This window comes from Scyliorhinus torazame, chromosome 13, assembly GCF_047496885.1.
Source record: "Scyliorhinus torazame isolate Kashiwa2021f chromosome 13, sScyTor2.1, whole genome shotgun sequence".
In the NCBI taxonomy this organism is placed as follows: domain Eukaryota; kingdom Metazoa; phylum Chordata; class Chondrichthyes; order Carcharhiniformes; family Scyliorhinidae; genus Scyliorhinus; species Scyliorhinus torazame.
In genome coordinates this window covers 225,586,209-225,607,308 of record NC_092719.1, presented here as the reverse complement: position 1 = coordinate 225,607,308, position 21,100 = coordinate 225,586,209, and the positions used below count along the sequence as shown (strand labels likewise).

The 21,100-nt window shown below is 46.3% G+C and overlaps 1 protein-coding gene across 4 annotated transcripts in view; it reads right to left on the bottom strand.

The window, feature by feature from the left end:
- The window catches only part of usp19 (ubiquitin specific peptidase 19), a 178,350-nt gene that overhangs the window by 106,460 nt on the left and 50,790 nt on the right, over positions 1 to 21,100 (bottom strand). For all 4 annotated transcript variants that reach the window (XM_072473111.1, XM_072473109.1, XM_072473110.1 and 1 more), the window contains one exon: positions 940 to 1,336. In XM_072473111.1, the coding sequence (XP_072329212.1) occupies positions 940 to 1,336 (397 nt within the window). The remainder of the gene's footprint in view (positions 1 to 939; positions 1,337 to 21,100) is intronic.

Here is a 21,100-nt window from a genome sequence, read left to right as displayed (position 1 = left end):
CCATCCCGTTTCATTCCTTTTTGTGTTTTCGAAGCGGTCGAATACAACGGAGTGGCTTGTTTGGCCATTTCCGAGGACAAATGCATCCATAACAGGCAGGTTGGGGAGGATGAGATGGAAGTATTTCTTTCCTTCTTGTAGGTTCCCCCCCCACTCCACCTGCCAAATCCTAGTCCAGCAGCAGTTATGTCCTTTAGGACCCAGCCAGCTTGATCTATGGTGGTACCACCATAGGACGTTCCTCACCCTTGCCATCCTTAATGCTATCTCAGTGGAGGAGTACTGATTCATCAGCTGAATGGTGTCACCAGCTGAGTGTGGATGGTACATGGTAATCAACAGGAGGTATGCTTGCCCATGCTTGGCCTGGTGCCATGAGACTTCATGGGGTCCAGAGTCGATGTCGGCTTGCCAGGCTATTTTAGAGGGCATTTAAGAGACAACCACATGTGGGCCAGCCCAGGTAAGGAGGAAGAACATGAGGACGACAGGACATTCGAGAACCAGGTAGGTTTTTAGACATTCGACAATGGTTTCACGGTCAACATCAGACTTTTAATTCCACCATCTAACAGATCATCACCCCGACTGTCTGGATTGCTCGTCAAACGACAATACCACCGCACCACTGCCTTCCCACTTGTGGGAGACCCCAAAACTGGGGTCCATGAATATAAGATAGCATAGATGTATTTAAGAAGCCAGGTAAATACATGAGGGAGAAAGGATTAGAAGGATATTTTGATGGGGTTAGGTGAAGTAGGTTGGGAAGAAGCTCATGTGAGGCATAAGACCAGCACAGACCATCGGAGTTGAACAGCCTGCTTCTGTTCTGTACATTTTTTGTATTAAGAACGAAGACAGAATATGGCAAAAAAACAGAAGTGCTTTAATTCTAGTTTTCTGCACATATTTTAAAAATGTGCCTCAGCCCATTACCTTCAACCTTTTCCTCAGCAGGCTCCTCCTTTGTCTTATCGGTCTTTTCCACAGGCGAGCAAGGCAGTGATGTGCTTTCTTCAAGGCATCTTTCCACTGGCACTGTTTCTCCAGTTATCTGTTCAACACAGCCCGCTTGCTTCCCAACAGATCTTCCCACAAAGTTCTCACTCGGAGGAGGGGTTTGAGCCAGAGGTGCCCCCACTGCTGTTTCAGCATCCCGAAGCCCACTTCCAACAGGTTGCGGAATCTCACCCGCTGCTGCACTCACTATCTGTTCCATAGGAACACTTACACTTGCTGAAGCCTTTGCCACAGCTTCACACAGTAACCCAGGTGCTGCAACATCGGTATCCTGGTTCTTGGGCAGCAGTTTCTCCTTTTCCGTCACCTCCATCTTTTGGAAAGAAAATAAAAGCATTAGTTGGAACCATAGAGGTTACAGCACAGAAAAGGCCCTTCGGCCCATTGCATCAGTGCGGTCAAACACAACCACCTAACTATTTTAATCCCATTTCCCAGCACTTGTCCATAGCCGTGTCTGCCCTGGGATCGCAAGTGCTCATCTAAATACTTCCTAAATGTTCTGAGGGTCTCTGCCTCCACCCCTCTTTCAGGCAGCGAGTTCCAGACTCCCACCACCCTCTGGGTGAAAAGGTTTCCCCTCACATCCCCTCTAAACCTCCCGCTCCTAACCTTAAATCTCTGCCCCCTGGTCATTGATCCCTCCACCAAGGGGAAAGGTTTCTTCCTGTCTACTCTATCTATGCCCCTCATAATTTTATACACCTCAATCATGTCCCCACTCAGCCTCCTCTGCTCCAAGGAAAACAATCCCAGTCTATCAATCTCTCTTTGTAGCTTAAACTCTCCAGCCCGGGCAACATGCTGGTAAATCTCCTCTGCACCCTTTCCAGTGGCTATCACATCCCTCCTATAATGTGGATTTCAGAACTGCACACAATACTCTCGCTGTGGCCGAACCAACGTTTTATACAGTTCAGCATAACCTCCCTGCTCTTAAACTCTGCGCCTCGGCTAACAAAGGCAATTGTATCATATGCTTCCTTAACCACTGTATCCACCTGCTCTGCTACTTTAAGGGACCGATGTGCACCAAGATCCCTCTAATTTTCACTGTTTCCCAGGGTCCTGCAGTTTTCATGTATTCCCTTGCCTTGTTGTCCAGCTCAGATTGAATTCCATTTGTCACTGATCAGCCCATCTGGCCAGCCTGGCTACAGGAGGATATCCTCTTCACTACTTACCAGCCCACCAATTTCCACATTACCACAGAATAATAGTGAAGAGGCCCTTCGGCCCATCTAGACTGCATCGACGCATGAAAGACACCTGACCTGCCTACCTCATCCTATTTGCCAGCACTTGGCCCATAGCCTTGAATGTTGTGACGTGCCAAGTGCTCATCCAGGTACTTTTTAAAGGATGTGAGACAACCCGCCTCTCCCACCCTCCCAGGCAGCGTGTCCCAGACCCGCCTCTCCCACCCTCCCAGGCAGCGCATTCCAGACCCGCCTCTCCCACCCTCCCAGGCAGCGCATTCCAGACCGTCACCATCCTCTGGGTAAAAATGTTTTCCTCAAATCCCCCTAAACCTCCTGCCCCTCTCACCTTGAACTTGTGTCCCCCTCGTAACCGACCCTTCAACTAAGATGAACAGCTGCTCCCTATCCACGCCTCTCAATCTTGTACAGGTTGATCAGGTCGCCCCTCGGTCTTCTCTGCTCCAGCAAAAACAACCCAAGCCTATCTAACCTCTCTTCATCACTGAAATGTTCCGTCCCAGCAACATCCTGGTGAATCCCCTCTGCACCCCCTCCAGTGCTATCACATCCTTCCTCTAATGTGATGACCAGAATTGCACACAGTGCTCCAGCTGTGGCCTTACCAATATTCTATATAACTCCAACATGACCTCCCTGCTTCTGTAATCTCTGCCTCGATTGATAAAAACGAGTGCCCCATATGTCTTTTTCACCACCCTATTAACCTGCCCTTCTGCCTTCAGAGATCTGTGGACAACACGCCAAGGTCACGTTGTTCCTCGGAACTTCCCAGTGTCAGGCCATTCATTGAATATTTCCTCGTCACATTACTCCTTCCAAAGTGTATCACCTCAAACTTTTCAGGATTAAATTCCATCTGCCACTTTTTCTGCCCATTTGACCATCCGGATATATCTTCTGAAAACCCAAGACACTCAACCTCACTGGTAACCACCCGGCCAATCTCGGTTTCATCCGCAAACTTATTGATCCTATCCCCCCCCCCACATAGTCATCTATGTCCTTTATATAAATGACAAACAATAGGGGACCCAGCACAGATCCCTGTGATACACCACTGGTCACTAAAGCAGCCGTATGTCATCACCCTCTGTCTCCTACCGCTGAACCAATTTTGAATCCACCTTATCAAGTTCCCCTGTATCCCAATTTGCATTTGCCTTCTTTAGAAGTCTCCAATATGGGACCTTGTCAAAGGCTTTGCTGAAATCCATGTAAACTACATCAACTGCACTACTCTCATCTGCAAATCTGGTCACGTGCTCAAACAATTCAATCAAATTTGTTAGGCATGACCTCCCTCTGACAAAGCCATGCTGACTATTCCTGATCAAACCTTGCCTCTCCAAGTGGAGATAGATTCTCTCCTTCAGAACCTTCTCCAATAGTTTCCCTGCCACTGACGTGAGACTCACAGGTCTGTAGTTCCTTGGCTTATCTCTACAACTTTTCTTAAATAGTGGGACCACATTAGCTGTTCCCCAGTCCTCTCGCACTTCCCCTGTGGCTAGAGAGGAATTAAAAATTTGGTCAGGCCCCTGAAATCTCCTCCCTTACTTCCCACAGCATCCTGGGACATAGTTCATCCGGACCTGGAGATTTGTCCACTTTTAAGCCTGCTAACACCTCCAATACCTTGCCACTCCCGATGACAACTTGTTCAAGAACTTCAGTCTCTCTACCTGAGTTCCATATCTACCTTCTCATTCTCTTGGGTGAAGACGGATGAGAAGTATTCGTTCACACCCTACCAATGTCCTCTGGCTCCACCCACAGATTTGCCCTTGGTCCCTAATGAGCCCTACTCTTTCCCTGGTTATCCTCTTCTTATTGATATACTTATAGAATATTTTGGGATTTTCCCTGCTTTTACCAGCCAGAGCTATCTCAATATCCCCTCTTTGCTCTCCTAATTATTTTCTTACGCTCTATCCTGCACTCCACTAATGCCTCAGTTTATTTGCTCCTGCTGTACTTGCTAAAAAGCCTCTCTTTTCCTTTTCATCGTATCCTGATTCAATGGCTCTCTGGGATTGTTACTCCTTCCTATCATCCTAGAGAGAACATGTTGCGTCTGTACTCTCCCTATTTCCTTTTTGAACGCCCCCCCCACTGCTCTTCTGTAAATATCCCCACAAGTAACTCTTTCCAGTCTACCTTGACCAGATCCTGCTTATTTTAATGAAATCCGCTCTCTACACCTGGTCACCTCTTCGAAAAATTCAATCAAGTTGGTCAGACAGGGCCCCCCCCTTAACAAAACCATGCTGACTGTTCTTGACTAATCCCTGTCCCTCCAAATGTAGATTAATTTGGTCTCTCAGAATTGCTTCCAATAGTTTCCCCACCACTGAGGTTAGACTGACTGGCCTGTAGTTTCCTGGGTTATCCGCACCGCCCTTCTTGAATAATGGTCCCACATTGACGATCCTCCAGTCCCCCGGCACCTCTCCTGTGGCCACAGAGGAATTGTAAATTATTGCCAGCGCCCCTATTTCCTCCCTTGCCTCGCTCAACAGCCTGGGATACATTTCATCTGGCCCTGGAGATCTGTCTACCTTTAAGCCTGCCAGATCATTCAGAACCTCCTCTCTGTCTGTGTTAATCTCTTTAATTTTAGTAGTCCTTCTCCCCAATTGCTATACCCAGTGTCCCTCTCATTTAGAACCCTATGTCCTCTGGCTCCACACAAAAATTACCACTGTGGTCCTTAATGGGCCCCGACTCTTTCCCTAGTTATCCTTTTACCCTTAATGTACTTGCAAAACAACTTACGATTTTTCTTTAGTTTATCTGCCAGTATCCTTTCATGTCTCCCTTTTGCTCTCCTAATTTCCTTCTTAAATTCCCTCTTGCACATTCTATACGCCTCTAGGGCTTCTGCTGTTTTGAGCCCTCGATATCTGCCATAAGCCTCCCTTTGTCTACTTATCCAGTGCTGTATCTCCCTGGATATCCAGGGTTGACTGAATTTGCTGGTCGCACCATTTTTCTTGATTTGAACATGTTGGCCCTGTACTCTTCTTCCTCCTCCCCCCCCCCCCCCCCCCCCCATTTCCTCTTGAATGCGTCCCACTGTTCTGTCACAGATTTACCTAAAAGTGTTTGCTCCCAGTGCGCACTGACCAAATCATATCTGATCTCATTCAAATTGGCCTCCCCCAGATTAGAACTTTGATCTCAGGCCGATCCTTGTCCATTTCCATAACAATCTTGAATCTAACGGAGTTATGATCATTATCTGCAAAATCCTTCCCCACCGATACTTCAACACCTGCCCAGCTTTGATAACGGAAATTAAGTCCAGGACCCCCCCTCTCTTGTAGGACCTTCTACATACTGGCTTAAAAAGTTCTCCTGGATGCATTTCAAGAATTCCACTCCCTCTAACACTATGGCTACCCCATTTAATATTGGGGAAGTTGAAATAGAACATAGAACATAGAAAATACAGCACAGAACAGGCCCTTCGGCCCACGATGTTGTGCCGAACCTTTGTCCTAGATTATCATTGAGTTTACAATGCAGAAGGAGGCCATTCGGCCCTTTGAGTCTGCACCGGCTCTTGGAAAGAGCACCCTACCCAAACTCAACACCTCCACCCAACACCAAGGGCAATTTGGACATTAAGGGCAATTTATCATTGGCCAATTCACCTAACCTGCACATCTTTGGACTGTGGGAGGAAACCGGAGCACCCGGAGGAAACCCACGCAGACACGGGGAGGACGTGCAGACTCCGCACAGACAATGACCCAAGCCGGAATCGAACCTGGGACCATGGAGCTGTGAAGCAATTGTGCTATCCACAATGCTACCGTGCTGCCCTTAAGAACAAATAAATCTACACTATATCATTTTACCGTAATCCATGTACCTATCCAATAGCTGCTTGAAGGTCCCTAATGTTTCCGACTCAACTACTTCCACAGGCAGTGCATTCCATGCCCCCACTACTCTCTGGGTAAAGAACCTACCTCTGATATCCCTCCTATATCTTCCACCTTTCACCTTAAATTTATGTCCCCTTGTAATGGTGTGTTCCACCCGGGGAAAAAGTCTCTGACTGTCTACTCTATCTATTCCCCTGATCATCTTATAAACCTCTATCAAGTCGCCCCTCATCCTTCTCCGCTCTAATGAGAAAAGGCCTAGCACCCTCAACCTTTCCTCGTAAGACCTACTCTCCATTCCAGGCAACATCCTGGTAAATCTTCTTTGCACCTTTTCCAGAGCTTCCACATCCTTCCTAAAATGAGGCGACCAGAACTGTACACAGTACTCCAGATGTGGCCTTACCAAAGTTTTGTACAGCTGCATCATCACCTCACGGCTCTTAAATTCAATCCCTCTGTTAATGAACGCGAGCACACCATAGGCCTTCTTCACAGCTCTATCCACTTGAGTGGCAACTTTCAAAGATGTATGAACATAGACCCCAAGATCTAAGACCCCAAGAAGCAGGTTATGTAATCTATGTAATCTATGTAATCTCTCTGCTCTCTGCTCCTCCACATTGCCAAGAACTCTACCGTTAACCCTGTATTCCACATTCATATTTGTCCTTCCAAAATGGACAACCTCACACTTTTCAGGGTTAAACTCCATCTGCCACTTCTCAGCCCAGCTCTGCATCCTATCTATGTCTCTTTGCAGCCGACAACAGCCCTCCTTACTATCCACAACTCCACCAATCTTTGTATCGTCTGCAAATTTACTGACCCACCCTTCAACTCCCTCACCCAAGTCATTAATGAAAATCACAAACAGCAGAGGATCCAGAACTGATCCCTGCGGTACGCCACTGGTAACTGGGATCCAGGCTGAATATTTGCCATCCACCACCACTCTCTGACTTCCATCTGTTAGCCAGTTTGTTATCCAACTGGCCAAATTTCCCACTATCCCATGCCTCCTTACTTTCTGCATAAGCCTACCATGGGGAACTTTATCAAATGCCTTACTAAAATCCTTACTACACTACATCCACTGCTTTACCTTCATCCACATGCTTGGTCGCCTCCTCAAAGAATTCAATAAGATTTGTAAGGCAAGACCTACCCCTCACAAATCCGTGCTGACTATCCCTAATCAAGCAGTGTCTTTCCAGATGCTCAGAAATCCTATCCTTCAGTACCCTTTCCATTACTTTGCCTACCACCGAAGTAAGACTAACTGGCCTGTAATTCCCAGGGTTATCCCTAGTTCCTTTTTTGAACAGGGGCACGACATTCGCCACTCTCCAATCCCCTGGTACCACCCCTGTTGACAGTGAGGATGAAAAGATAATTGCCAACGGCTCTGCAATTTCATCTCTTGCTTCCCATAGAATCCTTGGATATATCCCATCAGGCCCGGGGGACTTATCTATCCTCAAGTTTTTCAAAATGCCCAACACATCTTCCTTCCTAACAAGTATTTCCTCGAGCTTACCAATCTGTTTCACACTGTCCTCTCCAACAATATCGCCCCTTTCATTTGTAAATACAGAAGAAAAGTACTCATTCAAGACCTCTCCTATCTCTTCAGACTCAATACACAATCTCCCGCTACTGTCCTTGATCGGACCTACCCTCGCTCTAGTCATTCTCATATTTCTCACATATCATATAGTGGAAATCCCCACTATCACTACTTTATTACTTTTACGCTTCAGAAATCTGCCTACATATCTGTTCTATTTTTCTCGGACTGTTAGGGGGCCGAGAGAACACGCACAGCAACGTGATTGCTCATTTTGGATTTTGAAGTTCTACCCCTATGGCTTCAGTTGAGGAGCCTTCTCCAAGATGTTGTCCCCCTTACTGCTGTAATTAATTTCCTGATCAAAATTGCGACACCCTCTCCTTCTGGTGTCAAAGACAATTTAATTGGAGCTTCATAAAATCAATCCAGATGAAGAAACGCTGACTCATTTGATCTCTTGCTTCCTGAATGAGGGCGACACGGTAGCACGGCGGTTAGCACAGTTGCTTCACAGCTCCAGGGCCCCAGGTTCGATTCCTGCTTGGGTGACTGTGCGGAGTCTGCACGTCCTCCTCGCGTCTGCATGGATTTCCGCCGGGTGCTCCAGTTTCCTCCCACAGTCCAAAGATGTGCAGGTCAGGTGGATTGGCCATGCTAAATTGCCCTTAGTGTCTAAAAAGGTTGAGTTGGGTTACTGGGTTACAGGGATAGGGTGAAGGTGTGGGCTTGGGTAGATTATTCTTTCCAAGGGCCGGTGCAGATTCGATAGGCCGAATGGTCTCCTTCTGCAATGTAAATTCTATGGCAAGAGCGAAAGGAGAAGATTTCGGAGGGGTGACGAGAGTGTCACTGAGTCAAGGGGTTTTACAGCACTCCACCACCCACCTCGAACACGCTTTCAGACAATGAGTTCCAGATTTCCTCTGGTGAAAAAGTTCTTCCTCAAATCTCCTCTGAATCTCCTGCTCCTTACCTTAAAAGCCCCCTAGATATTGATACTTCTACTAAGGGGAAAAGTTTCTTCCTGGCTATTCTGTGTCCTTCATAATTTTGTATACCTTGATTATTTTCCCCCCTCAGTCTTCTTTGCACTGAGGAAAACAACCCCAGCTTTGCCAGCCTTTGAGGAATGTAGGAATTTCAGATATTATATGCAGTTTGTGCAGTAAGGGTTTAAAGTCTGGGTTAGTGTGTGCGACTGCTGCAGTCATATTTTTTAAAATTCTGGCTTGAAAGACAGGCAGCTCTTTGGAGACAGAGGTGCAATTAGAGCATCGTAAAAGTTTGGGCGAATGGACTTTTGTTTATATTAAGAGGGTTCCCTGGGGAGTAGAAAATGAGAGAGTTTGTTCAGCTTATGTTTATGATGTAGTTAATGGGAGGAGCTAGGGGCTGAAACAGTCAGGCATCGCGTTTTTCAGTTTTGAAGTTTGAGTTTTAGATTGGGATGTGAACGGACAAGAAGCTGTGCTCTCAATACAATGAGGTTAGATCGGTCTGTGGACAGACCAGTAGTTTCTATCGAAAGTCGATTAAGGACTTGACTGTGGACAGACCAGCAACTGATCTCAAGGCAGTGAATTTTGTGATTTGCCTGTGAATGGGATAGGAGCAATTTCAAAGGCTGGCCGTTTAAACAGTAGTTAAGACAGGCAAGAACATGCAAGTTGGGTCCTGAAGGATATTGCTTTCTCAAAGGTGGTTTATCTAAGGCATCTCCCTGTGGCAAGTATCCCCGAGTCTGCTAACTGTATTTAAAAGTTGCTTGCAACCGGAGATGGGTTTTGTTTGTGTGGAGATATAGATAGCAATTAGGATTGTTTCATTGCATTGGTAAGTATGATTTAACTGGTAATTGGAAGCTATTTGCCTTTCTGATGTTAAAGTTAGTAATACTGTGAGAGTAATAAAGTTGGTTTATTAGACCGAGTGAGAATTTGGTAGTTTGGTGCAGTGAGGTAAGCAAGAAAGGTAAGTGGTTAATCTAATTTTGCTGTTTTCAGTTAAAAGTGCAGTGTAGATTAATGTCTGATTGGCTGAAGCTGCCCCCACCCTAATTGCTGAGGGGCAGTTATCTGGCAGTCACCCGAGGCCTGTTAAGGGTAACAAAGGTACACATTGTTTTCTTCTCTTTGAAGTTTTAGTGTGAGTCATCCTAAAGTCTGTATAAAAGACAGACAGAAAGCGCACATTAGTAAGCATTGCGCAGGTCAAGGACACACAGCCTGAGTGAGAGAGATACAGACCGAGTGAGAATTTGGTAATTTGGTGCAGTGAGGTAATTCGGTGAAGAGTGGGAGAAGGTGCTTTTTCCCGACTGTTTTGTTCTCTCTCTTTCTTCGGGCCTAATTTCGGGAGCCGTTCGGAGGAGGAGGAGCAGTCTCGGAGTATAAAAATCCTAACGGTAACTTCCTGTTTTCCAGTTTTTTCCCCCAAAAGTGATGTCAGAGGGAAGCTGTGATCTGAGTGGTTGATAGCAAATCTGCCCCAAATTTAAAAAAAAAAAACACAGCTAAACTCAAACGTAAATTAAACTAATTAATTAATTAGTGATGGCTGGTCAGGTGATGTGCTTGAACTGCTTGATGTGGGAGCTGGCAGATCCCATTGCGAGCTGCAGCGACCACATCTGCAGTAAGTGTTGGCTGCTCGAAGAGCTCCGGCTCAGAGTTGATGAGCTGGAGTCTGAGCTTCAAACACTGAGGCACATCCGGGAGGGGGAGACTTACCTGTACACTGTGTTTCAGGAGGCAGTCACACCTGTCAGAGTAAGTAGTTTAAATCCTGCCAGTGGCCAGGGACAGCAGGGTGTGACTGCAAGTCAGGCAGGTAAAGGGAACCAGCAGTCAGGAACTCAGGAGCCTCAGCCCTTGACTCTGTCCAACAGGTATGAGGCACTTGCTCCGTGTGGATGGCGAACAGGGTTGCAGGAAGGATGAGTCAGCTGACCAAGGCACCATGGTTCAGCAGGCCTTTCAAGGGGAGGGAGTAAATCGGCAAGTTGTAGTTGTAGAGGATTCTATTATCAGGGGGATAGATAGTATCCTTTGTGAGCAGGGTAAAGAGTCCCACATGGTATGTTGCCTGCCCGGTGCTAGGGTGCGGGACATCTCTGACCGGCTTGAAAGGATACTGGAGAGGGAGGGGGAGGATCCAGTTGTTGTGGTCCATGTCGGTACCAACAACATAGGCAAGTCTAGGAAAGAGGACCTGTTTAGAGATTATAAAGAGCTAGGATTCAAATTAAAAAACAGGTCCTCAAGGGTCATAATCTCCGGATTACTGCCCGAGCCACGTGCAAATTGGCATAGGGAGGCAAGAATAAGGGAAGTTAACACGTGGCTGAAAGAGTGGTGTGGGAAAGAGGGGTTCCTTTTCATGGGACACTGGCATCAGTTTTGGGACAGGGGGGGACCTATACCGTTGGGATGGTCTCCACCTGAACCGAGCTGGGACCAGTGTTCTGGCGAAAAGAGTAAATAGGGTGGTCAATAGGACTTTAAACTAAAGATTGGGGGGGGGGAAGGGAAAGTCAGGGAACCAAGAGGTGAAGTAATCAGTGGGAAGCGTAGCTGCTTAGGAATACAAAAAAGCACGAAAAGACAAAACTCAGGAGAGGTAACGATAGTCCCCATCCCACAAAATATGACACAGTGTATGGAAAGGCTCAGTAAACCAAGGTCCACCACACTAAGAAAACAAAAAGGGACGGTCAATAGAGAATTAAAGGTGCTATATTTAAATGCGCGCAGTGTACGGAACAAGGTAGATGAGCTTGTGGCCCAGATTGTGACTGGCAGGTATGATGTGGTAGGCATCACAGAGACATGGTTGCAGGGGGTTCAGGACTGGCATTTAAACATCCAGGGATTCACAACCTATCGAAAAGACAGGGAGGTGGGCAGAGGGGGCGGGGTTGCCTTGTTAATTAGGAATTAAATTAAATCAATAGCACTAAATGACATAGGGTCAGATGATGTGGAGTCTGTGTGGGTAGAGTTGAGGAACCACAAAGGCAAAAAAACCATAATGGTAGTTATGTACAGGCCTCCTAACAGTGGTCAGGACCGGGGGCACAAAACGCACCACGAAATAGAAAGTGCATGTCAGAAAGGCAAGGTCACAGTGATCATGGGGGACTTCAATATGCAGGTGAACTGGGTAAATAATGCTGCCAGTGGACCCAAGGAAAGGGAATTCATTGAATGTTTACAGGAGGGCTTTTTGGAACAGCTTGTGGTGGAGCCCACGAGGGAACAGGCCATTCTGGACTTAGTGTTATGTAATGAGCCAGACTTGATTAAAGATCTTAAAGTAAGGGAGCACTTAGGAGGCAGTGATTATAATATGGTAGAATTCAATCTCCAATTTGAAAGAAAGGAGGTAGAATCAGATGTAAAGGTGTTACAGTTAAATAAAGGTAACTACAGGGGCATGAGGGAGGAACTGACGAACATCGACTGGGAGCAGAGCCTAGTGGGAAAGACAGTAGAACAGCAATGGCAGGAGTTTCTGGGAGTAATTGAGGACACAGTGCAGAGGTTCATCCCAAAGAAAAGAAAGGTCATCAGAGGGGGGATTAGGCAGCCATGGCTGACAAAGGAAGTTAGGGAATGCATCAAAGCAAAAGAGAAAGCCTATAATGTGGCAAAGAGTAGTGGGAAGTCAGAAGATTGGGAAGGCTACAAAAACAAACAGAGGATAACAAAGAGAGAAATAAGGAAAGAGAGGATCAAATATGAAGGTAGGCTAGCCAGTAACATTAGGAATGATAGTAAAAGTTTCTTTAAATACATTAAAAACAAACGGGAGGCAAAAGTTGACATTGGGCCACTCCAAAATGACGCTGGTAATTTTGTGATGGGAGACAAGGAAATAGCTGAGGAACTAAATAAGTACTTTGCGTCAGTCTTCACAGTAGAAGACATGAGTAATATCCCACCAATTCCGGAGAGTCAGGGGGCAGAGTTGAATATGGTAGCCATCACAAAGGAGAAAGTGCTAGAGAAACTAAGAGGTCTAAAAATTGATAAATCTCCAGGCCCAGATGGACTACATCCTAGAGTTCTAAAGGAGATAGCTGAAGAAATAGTGGAGGCGTTAGTTATGATCTTTCAAAAGTCACTGGAGTCCGGGAAAGTCCCAGAGGATTGGAAAATCGCTGTTGTAACCCCCCTGTTCAAGAAGGGAACAAGGAAAAAGATGGAAAATTATAGGCCAATTAGCCTAACCTCGGTTGTTGGCAAGATTCTAGAATCCATTGTTAAGGATGAGATTACTAAATTCTTGGAAGTGCAGGGTCAGATTAGGACAAGTCAGCATGGATTTAGTAAGGGGAGGTCATGCCTGACAAACCTGTTAGAGTTCTTTGAAGAGATAACAAATAGGTTAGACCAAGGAGAGCCAATGGATGTTATCTATCTTGACTTCCAAAAGGCCTTTGATAAGGTGCCTCACGGGAGACTGCTGAGTAAAATAAGGGCCCATGGTATTCGAGGCAAGGTACTAACATGGATTGACGATTGGCTGTCAGGCAGAAGGCAGAGAGTTGGGATAAAAGGTTCTTTTTCGGAATGGCAACCGGTGACGAGTGGTGTCCCGCAGGGTTCAGTGTTGGGGCCACAGCTGTTCTCTTTATATATTAACGATCTAGATGACAGGACTGGGGGCATTCTGGCTAAGTTTGCCGATGATACAAAGATAGGTGGAGGGCAGGAGGTGGGGAGGCTGCAGAAAGATTTAGACAGTTTAGGAGAGTGGTCCAAGAAATGGCTGAAGAAATTCAACGTGGGCAAGTGCGAGGTCTTGCACTTTGGAAAAAAGAATAGAGGCATGGACTATTTTCTAAACGGTGACAAAATTCATAATGCTGAAGTGCAAAGGGACTTGGGAGTCCTAGTCCAGGATTCTCTCAAGGTAAACTTGCAGGTTGAGTTCGTAATTAAGAAAGCAAATGCAATGTTGTCATTCATCTCAAGAGGCTTGGAATATAAAAGCAGGGATGTACTTCTGAAGCTTTATAAAGCATTAGTTAGGCCCCATTTAGAATACTGTGAGCAATTTTGGGCCCCACACCTCAGGAAGGACATACTGGCACTGGAGCGGGTCCAGCGGAGATTCACACGGATGATCCCAGGAATGGTAGGCCTAACATACGATGAACGCCTGAGGATCCTGGGATTATATTCATTGGAGTTTAGGAGGTTGAGGGGAGATCTAATAGAAACTTACAAGACAATGAATGGCTTAGATAGGGTGGATGTAGGGAAGTTGTTTCCATTAGCAGGGGAGACTAGGACCCGGGGGCACAGCCTTAGAATAAAAGGGAGTCACTTTAGAATAGAGATGAGGAGAAATTTCTTCAGCCAGAGAGTGGTGGGTCTGTGGAATTCATTGCCACAGAGGGCGGTGGAGGCCGGGACGTTGAGTGTCTTTAAGACAGAAGTTGATAAATTCTTGATTTCTCGAGGAATTAAGGGCTATGGAGAGAGAGCGGGTAAATGGAGTTGAAATCAGCCATGATTGAATGGCGGAGTGGACTCAATGGGCCGAATGGCCTTACTTCCGCTCCTATGTCTTATGGTCTTATGGTTTTAATCTACCGTACCTCTATTTTTGTGTGAAATCACTCTTGGAGCAAAGTATCCTTCGCTCACAATCTTAGAAATTAAAATAAAATATTGGGGATTCAGTTCAGCATCCCAGCCACTGTTGGGACCTGGTCTGAGATCGTAAGAAGCCCATCATCATAGTTGAAATGCTCCAGCCCAGGCAACATCCTGGTGAATCTCTTTTGCACCCTCTCCAATCACATCCTTCCTATAGTGTGGTGCCCAGAATTGGACGCAATACTCTACCTGTGGCCTAACAAGCATTTTATACAGTTCCAGCATGGCCTCCCTGTTCTTATATTCTATGTCTCGTTTAATATAGGTAAGTATCAGGGCAGCACGGTGGCGCAGTGGTTAGCACTGCCGCCTCACTGCGCCGAGGTCCCAGATTCAATCCCGGCTCTGGGTCACTGTCCGTGTGGAGTTTGCACATTCTCCCCGTGTTTGCGTGGGTTTCACCCCCACAACCCAAAGATGTGCAGGGTGGGTGGATTGAACACGCTAAATTGCCCCTCGATTGGAAAAATGAATTGGGTACTCTAAATTTATAAAAAGAAAAAAAAAAAAATGAATAAAGGCTAGTTTCCTATATACCTTCTTTACCACCTTGTCCTGCTGCCTTCAGGGATCTATGGACATGCAGAGGTAGAATTGAGGAGGGTGTTGGAGGACAGACGAATGGAGAGATAGAGGGGCAGAAAGGTCTTCCCATTCCAGAAACGAGTCACTTTTACTGAACTCAACTACCCGTCCTGGAAAAACTGTCCACCTGTTGTTTACTTTACCCAGTTAAAGAAATACCTGATTTTTGAACTAAACCTGCCTGATGCTGCACCCTCTTATCCTGATGCCCTGCTCGGTTTTATTCTCTCTGCACTACTTGGAATCTTATATAATTTGTTTATGACCTATCAAAAACATCTCTCCTGAAGTTCCCTGTTCATCCATTATTCCATCCGACCTCTTAAGACAACCGGGAATAGCTTCACTGTTTCCTTTTACAATGTCTCTCGGATCTGGATAGCCTCTCTATATTGTAGAGACCAGGATTGTACCCCGCATTTCAGGTGTATCCTGGCCAGGGCTATGTTCATCTTCAGCATAACCTCAGGAATCTGAACTGATCTGCATTTACCGTCCAATCTCCTATCTGCTTTATGTATTGGCAGCTCACCGTTTGGATCAGCTAAGTGACAAGCCAACAAACGCTTCTATTCCTCTTTCAACATCTTGTTTGGACAAGTGTTGTCCAGGCTGTGGAGAATGTGCATCTTCTAATTTTAATACCAATATACAGCCTTTATGAATTTCATTCATCTCTGATCAGTCTAACCAGAAACCTGAAAGAGAGCCAATTTGACCCCGGTTCGACTGGTTCCAGTACTGGACCAGCAACCAACAGGTCACAAATTCAATCCCATCATAACTTGAGACCAAGTCAATAAAATCCGACTTGCACAAGGAAAAATGAGAGTTCACCAATATCATTATCCTGTGTCTCCACGAGACTCTAGCTCACACTGTGAGGTTGTGATAATTCCATCTGAAGTGGCCACCGGCCAGGGCAACTCGGGATTGGCAAAGAGTGCGGCCTCGACAACACTACCCAGGGAACAGAATTATAAACAAATCCCTGGCTCAATTCATCAATGGACATTATTCCAACAGTCAAAATAAACCATTAGCTTAAAAGCTAATTGACCGTAGGCAGTACAGGCAAAACCTAAAATAAAAAGCATTGTGATCTAATGGGGAAACAGAGGAGCAACCAGTGAGGCAGAACGATCGTTGGGAAAATCTTCCATTCTGCCAGTATCCAGTTCGAGCCACTTTTAAAAAAAAAAGAGAAAATGAAATAAAATACCTCACCAGGCAAGAATACAAACAAAGGAGAATGAACATTAGTTGAGCTGCTGTGATGTACAATACAGCCAGAACAACTGAGAGAGGCAAGGCAGGAAAATGTTTGTTGTGCTGTTACCATGGCTGTGATCTTCTGAACATCCCACACTGACCAGGTGCAGTCCGCTGGAGGCGGCGTCACCATTAGCAGACTGACTATCATTCCGCCAATGGTTTCCTCCAGCACATGGAGACAGCTGTTGGATAACAAATACTCTGCTGTGCCATAAATGCAACAAATACGCTGTCAACTCAGCGGGCTAACAAATCAGATCGAGGACTAATCTCTTCTTTTGAATACCATCCTACTGACATCAAAATAAAACAAGTTTTAACTTTTATAGATTACCTCCGATACAGAATTTTACAGACTTATTTTCCAATTATGTACAATATATATTAATGACTTGGATGAGGAAAGTGAATGTACTATTGTCAAGTTTGCGGCTGACACATAAATACTGGGCGGCTCGGTAGCACAGGGGTTAGCACTGTTGCTTCACAGCACCAGGGTCCCAGGTTCGATTCCCGGCTTGGGTCACTGTCTGTGCCGAGTCTGCACGTTCGCCCCGTGTCTGCGTGGGTTTCCTCCGGGTGCTCCGGTTTCCTCCCACAAGTCCCGAAAGACGTGCTGTTAGGTGAATTGGACATTCTGAATTCTCCCTCTGTGTACCCGAACAGGTGTCGGAATGTGGCAACTAGGGGCTTTTCACAGTAACTTCATTGCAGTGTTAATGTAAGCCTACTTGTGGCACTAATAAAGATTGTTGTTTAAAAATAGGCAAGTGGTGAGGATGCAAGATCCTACCGAGGGATATAGACAAAGAACAAAGAAAAGTGCAGCACAGGAACAGGCCCTTCGCCCCTCCAAGCCCAGGCTGCCCGACTAAACTACAATCTTCTACACTTCCTGGGTCCGTATCCCTCTATTCCCATCCTATTCATGTATTTGTCAAGATGCCCTTTAAATGTCACTATCGTCCCTGCTTCCACCACCTCCTCCGGCAGCGAGTTCCAGGCACCCACTACCCTCTGCGTAAAAAACTTGCCTCGTACATCTACTCTAAACCTTGCCCCTCGCACCTTAAATTGTAATTTTAAGTAATTGACCCCTCTACCCTGGGGAAAAGCCTCTGACTATCCACTCTGTCTATGCCCCTCATAATTTTGTAGACCTGTATCAGGTCGCCCTTCAACCTCCATCGTTCCAGAGAGAACAAACCAAATTTATTCAACCGCTCCTCATAGCTAATGCCCTCCATACCAGGCAACATTCTGGTAAATCTCTTCTGCACCCTCTCTAAAGCCTCCACATCCTTCTGATAGTGTGGCGACCAGAATTGAACACTATACTCCCAAGTGTGGCCTAACTAAGGTTCTATACAGCTGCAACATGACTTGCCAATTCTTATACTCAATGCCCCGGCCAATGAAGGCAAGCAGGTCAGGTGAGTGGGCAAAAACTTGGCAGATTGAATATAATGTAGGAAAATGTGAAGTCATGCACTTTGGTAGGAGGAATGAAGAAACTGTACATTACTTAAATGGAGAGACTGCAGAAAGCTGCAGCACAGAGGGATCTGGGGATCCTCGTGCATAAATCACAAAGAGCTAGCATGCAAGTTTAGCAGGTAATTGGGGTGGCAAATGGAATGTTGGCTTTTATTTCAAAGGGAATATAAAAATAGGGAACTCTTGTGAAAACCATACAAGACACTAATTAGACAACGCCTGGAAGACCGTGAACAGCTTCAGTCCCTTTATCCAGGGAAAGAAATTGGCTCTTGGGCTGTCCCTCAGGATCGAGGATGACTTGCTGCCACTCTGGGGAGGGCGAGTTCTGCGGTGGTGTCCAAAGACTGCACTGGCGCATTGGAGTTGATGCTGGATTTCATTGTCTATGTCTGCCCTCACCAAGAGGAGACTCCCGAGGTATGGGAAATGATCCGCATTGTCCAGGGGCTCACTGGAGATTTTGATGGTCGGGGGGCAGTTGTGTGTGGCAGGAGCGGGCTAGTAGAGAACCTTTGTTTTCCGGTGTTTAGTCTGAGACCCATTCTCTCATATGTCTCCGTGAATGCATCGACGATGGTTTGTAGCTCGGCCTTAGTGTGCACACACAGGCATCGTCTGCGTACTGCAGCTCGATGACAGGTGTTGGGGTGGTCTTGGCTCTGGTCTAGAGTCGTCGCAGGTTGAACAGTTTGCCGCTTGTCTGGAAGGTTAGCTCCACTCCAGCGGGCGCTTTAGGGTGACAGGGTGGAGTGTTGTTGTGAGGAAGATGGAGAGAGCGTTGGTGCGATGACCCAGCCCTGCTTGACCCCAGTTTCCACACATTGGGTCTGTGGTGGTTCTGTTGATGAGGATCACGGATTGTGTATCATTGTGGAGCAGCCGGAGAATGGTGACAAATTTCTGCAGGCAGCTGAATTTGAGGAGGATGTTCCACAAACCCTCATGGTTGACAAAGAGTTGAAGGCCATGTACAGAGGTTGATGCTGCTCCCTGTACTTTTCCTGGATTTGTCACGTGAAGACCATGTCCACTGAGCCTCTTGATGGGCAGAAGCCACACTGAGACTCAGGGAGGAGCTCTTCAGCCACTGGGAGGCGGCGGGTGAGGAGGATTCTCGCGATGACCTTTCCGTGGCGGAGTAGGGAAATCCCTCTGTAATTTCCGCAATCGGAACTGTCTCCTTTCTTGAAGATGGTCACAATTAAGGCGTCTCTGAGATCACCCTTCCAGACAAGGGTGATACGGTTGTGGATATACTGGCATTGGAGGCAATCCAGAGCAGGTTCACTGTACGGTGGGTCTGTACTCATTGGAGCTTAGAAGAATGAGAGATGGTCTTACTGAGGCATATAGGACTCTGAGGGGGTTTGACAGGGTGAATGATGAGAGGATGTTTCCTCATGTGGGCGAGTCTAGGACCAGAGGGCAGAATCTCAGAGCGAGAGGGTCACCCATTTAAGACCGATATGAGGAGGAATTTCTTCTCTCAGAGCGCAATGGAACTGTGGATCTCTGCCGCAGAGAGCAGTACAGGCTGAGATAGATAGATTTATAATCAGTGAGGGATAAAGTGAGAAAGTGAAGTTGAGGATTATCACATCAGATCAGTCATGATCTCATTGAATGGCAGAGCAGACTGGTGTACTTTGCTCCTATGTCTTATGGTCTCATTAAATCCGTATCTAGCACATTGCAGGTCAGGCATCCAATCCCACCCAGATCCAGCTGTGCTCGTGCTGAGTTCTGGTTTTCTCGTACATGACTCAACACAAAAAGCTTGAAGACATTATTCACAGCCTCAACCGCAATCCTTGCCACTGGTCCCAGCCACAGTCTTGGGTTAAATCCAATTTTTTTCCATCCCATGTTCGTTCATTCACAAAGATTGTCTATTTTTCAGATCATCAGTTGTGGAAACACTAATCCAGACTTAACTATTTCCATTCCAATGCTCTGCTCGTCAGCCTCATCATTCCACACATCAGCTCATCCCAAACCATACTCGACCATCAGGAAAGGATCCAGAGGAGGTTTACAAGAATGATCCCTGGAATGAAGAGCTTGTCATATGAGGAACGTTTGAGGACTCTGGGTCTGTACTCGTTGGAGTTTAGAAGGATGAGGGGGATCTTATTGAAACTTACAGGATACTGCGAGGCCTGGATAGAGTGGACGTGGAGAGGATGTTTCCACTTGTAGGAAAAACTAGAAGCAGAGGACACAATCTCAGACTAAAGGGACGATCCTTTAACACAGAGATGAGGAGGAATTTCTTCAGCCAGAGGGTGGTGAATCTGTGGAACTCTTTGCCGCAGAAGGCTGTGGAGGCCAAATCACTGAGTGTCTTTAAGACAGAGATAGATAGGTTCTTGATTAATAAGGGGATCAGGGGTTATGGGGAGAAGGCAGGAGAACAGAGATGACAAAAATATCAGCCATGATTGAATGGCGGAGCAGACTCGATGGGCCAAGTGGCCTAATTCTGCTTCTATGTCTTATAGAACATAGAAAATACAGCACAGAACAGGCCCTTCGGCCCACGATGTTGTGCCGATCCTTTGTCCTAGATTAATCATAGTTTATCATTGAATTTACAGTGCAGAAGGAGGCCATTCGGCCCTTTGAGTCTGCACCGGCTCTTGGAAAGAGCACCATACCCAAACTCAACACCTCCACCCAACACCAAGGGCAATTTGGACATTAAGGGCAATTTATCATTGGCCAATTCACCTAACCCGCACATCTTTGGACTGTGGGAGGAAACCGGAGCACCAGGAGGAAACCCACGCAGACACGGGGAGGACGTGCAGACTCCGCACAGACAATGACCCAAGCCGGAATCGAACCTGGGACCATGGAACTGTGAAGCAATTGTGCTATCCACAATGCTATCGTGCTGCCCTTAAGAACAAATAAATCTACACTATATCATTTTACCGTCATCCATGTACCTATCCAATAGCTGCTTGAAGGTCCCTAATGTTTCCGACTCAACTACTTCCACAGGCAGTGCATTCCATGCCCCCACTACTCTCTGGGTAAAGAACCTACCTCTGATATCCCTCCTATATCTTCCACCTTTCACCTTAAATTTATGTCCCCTTGTAATGGTGTGTTCCACCCGGGGAAAAAGTCTCTGACTGTCTACTCTATCTATTCCCCTGATCATCTTATAAACCTCTATCAAGTCGCCCCTCATCCTTCTCCGCTCTAATGAGAAAAGGCCTAGCACCGTCAACCTTTCCTCGTAAGACCTACTCTCCATTCCAGGCAACATCCTGGTAAATCTTCTTTGCACCTTTTCCAGAGCTTCCACATCCTTCCTAAAATGAGGCGACCAGAACTGTACACAGTACTCCA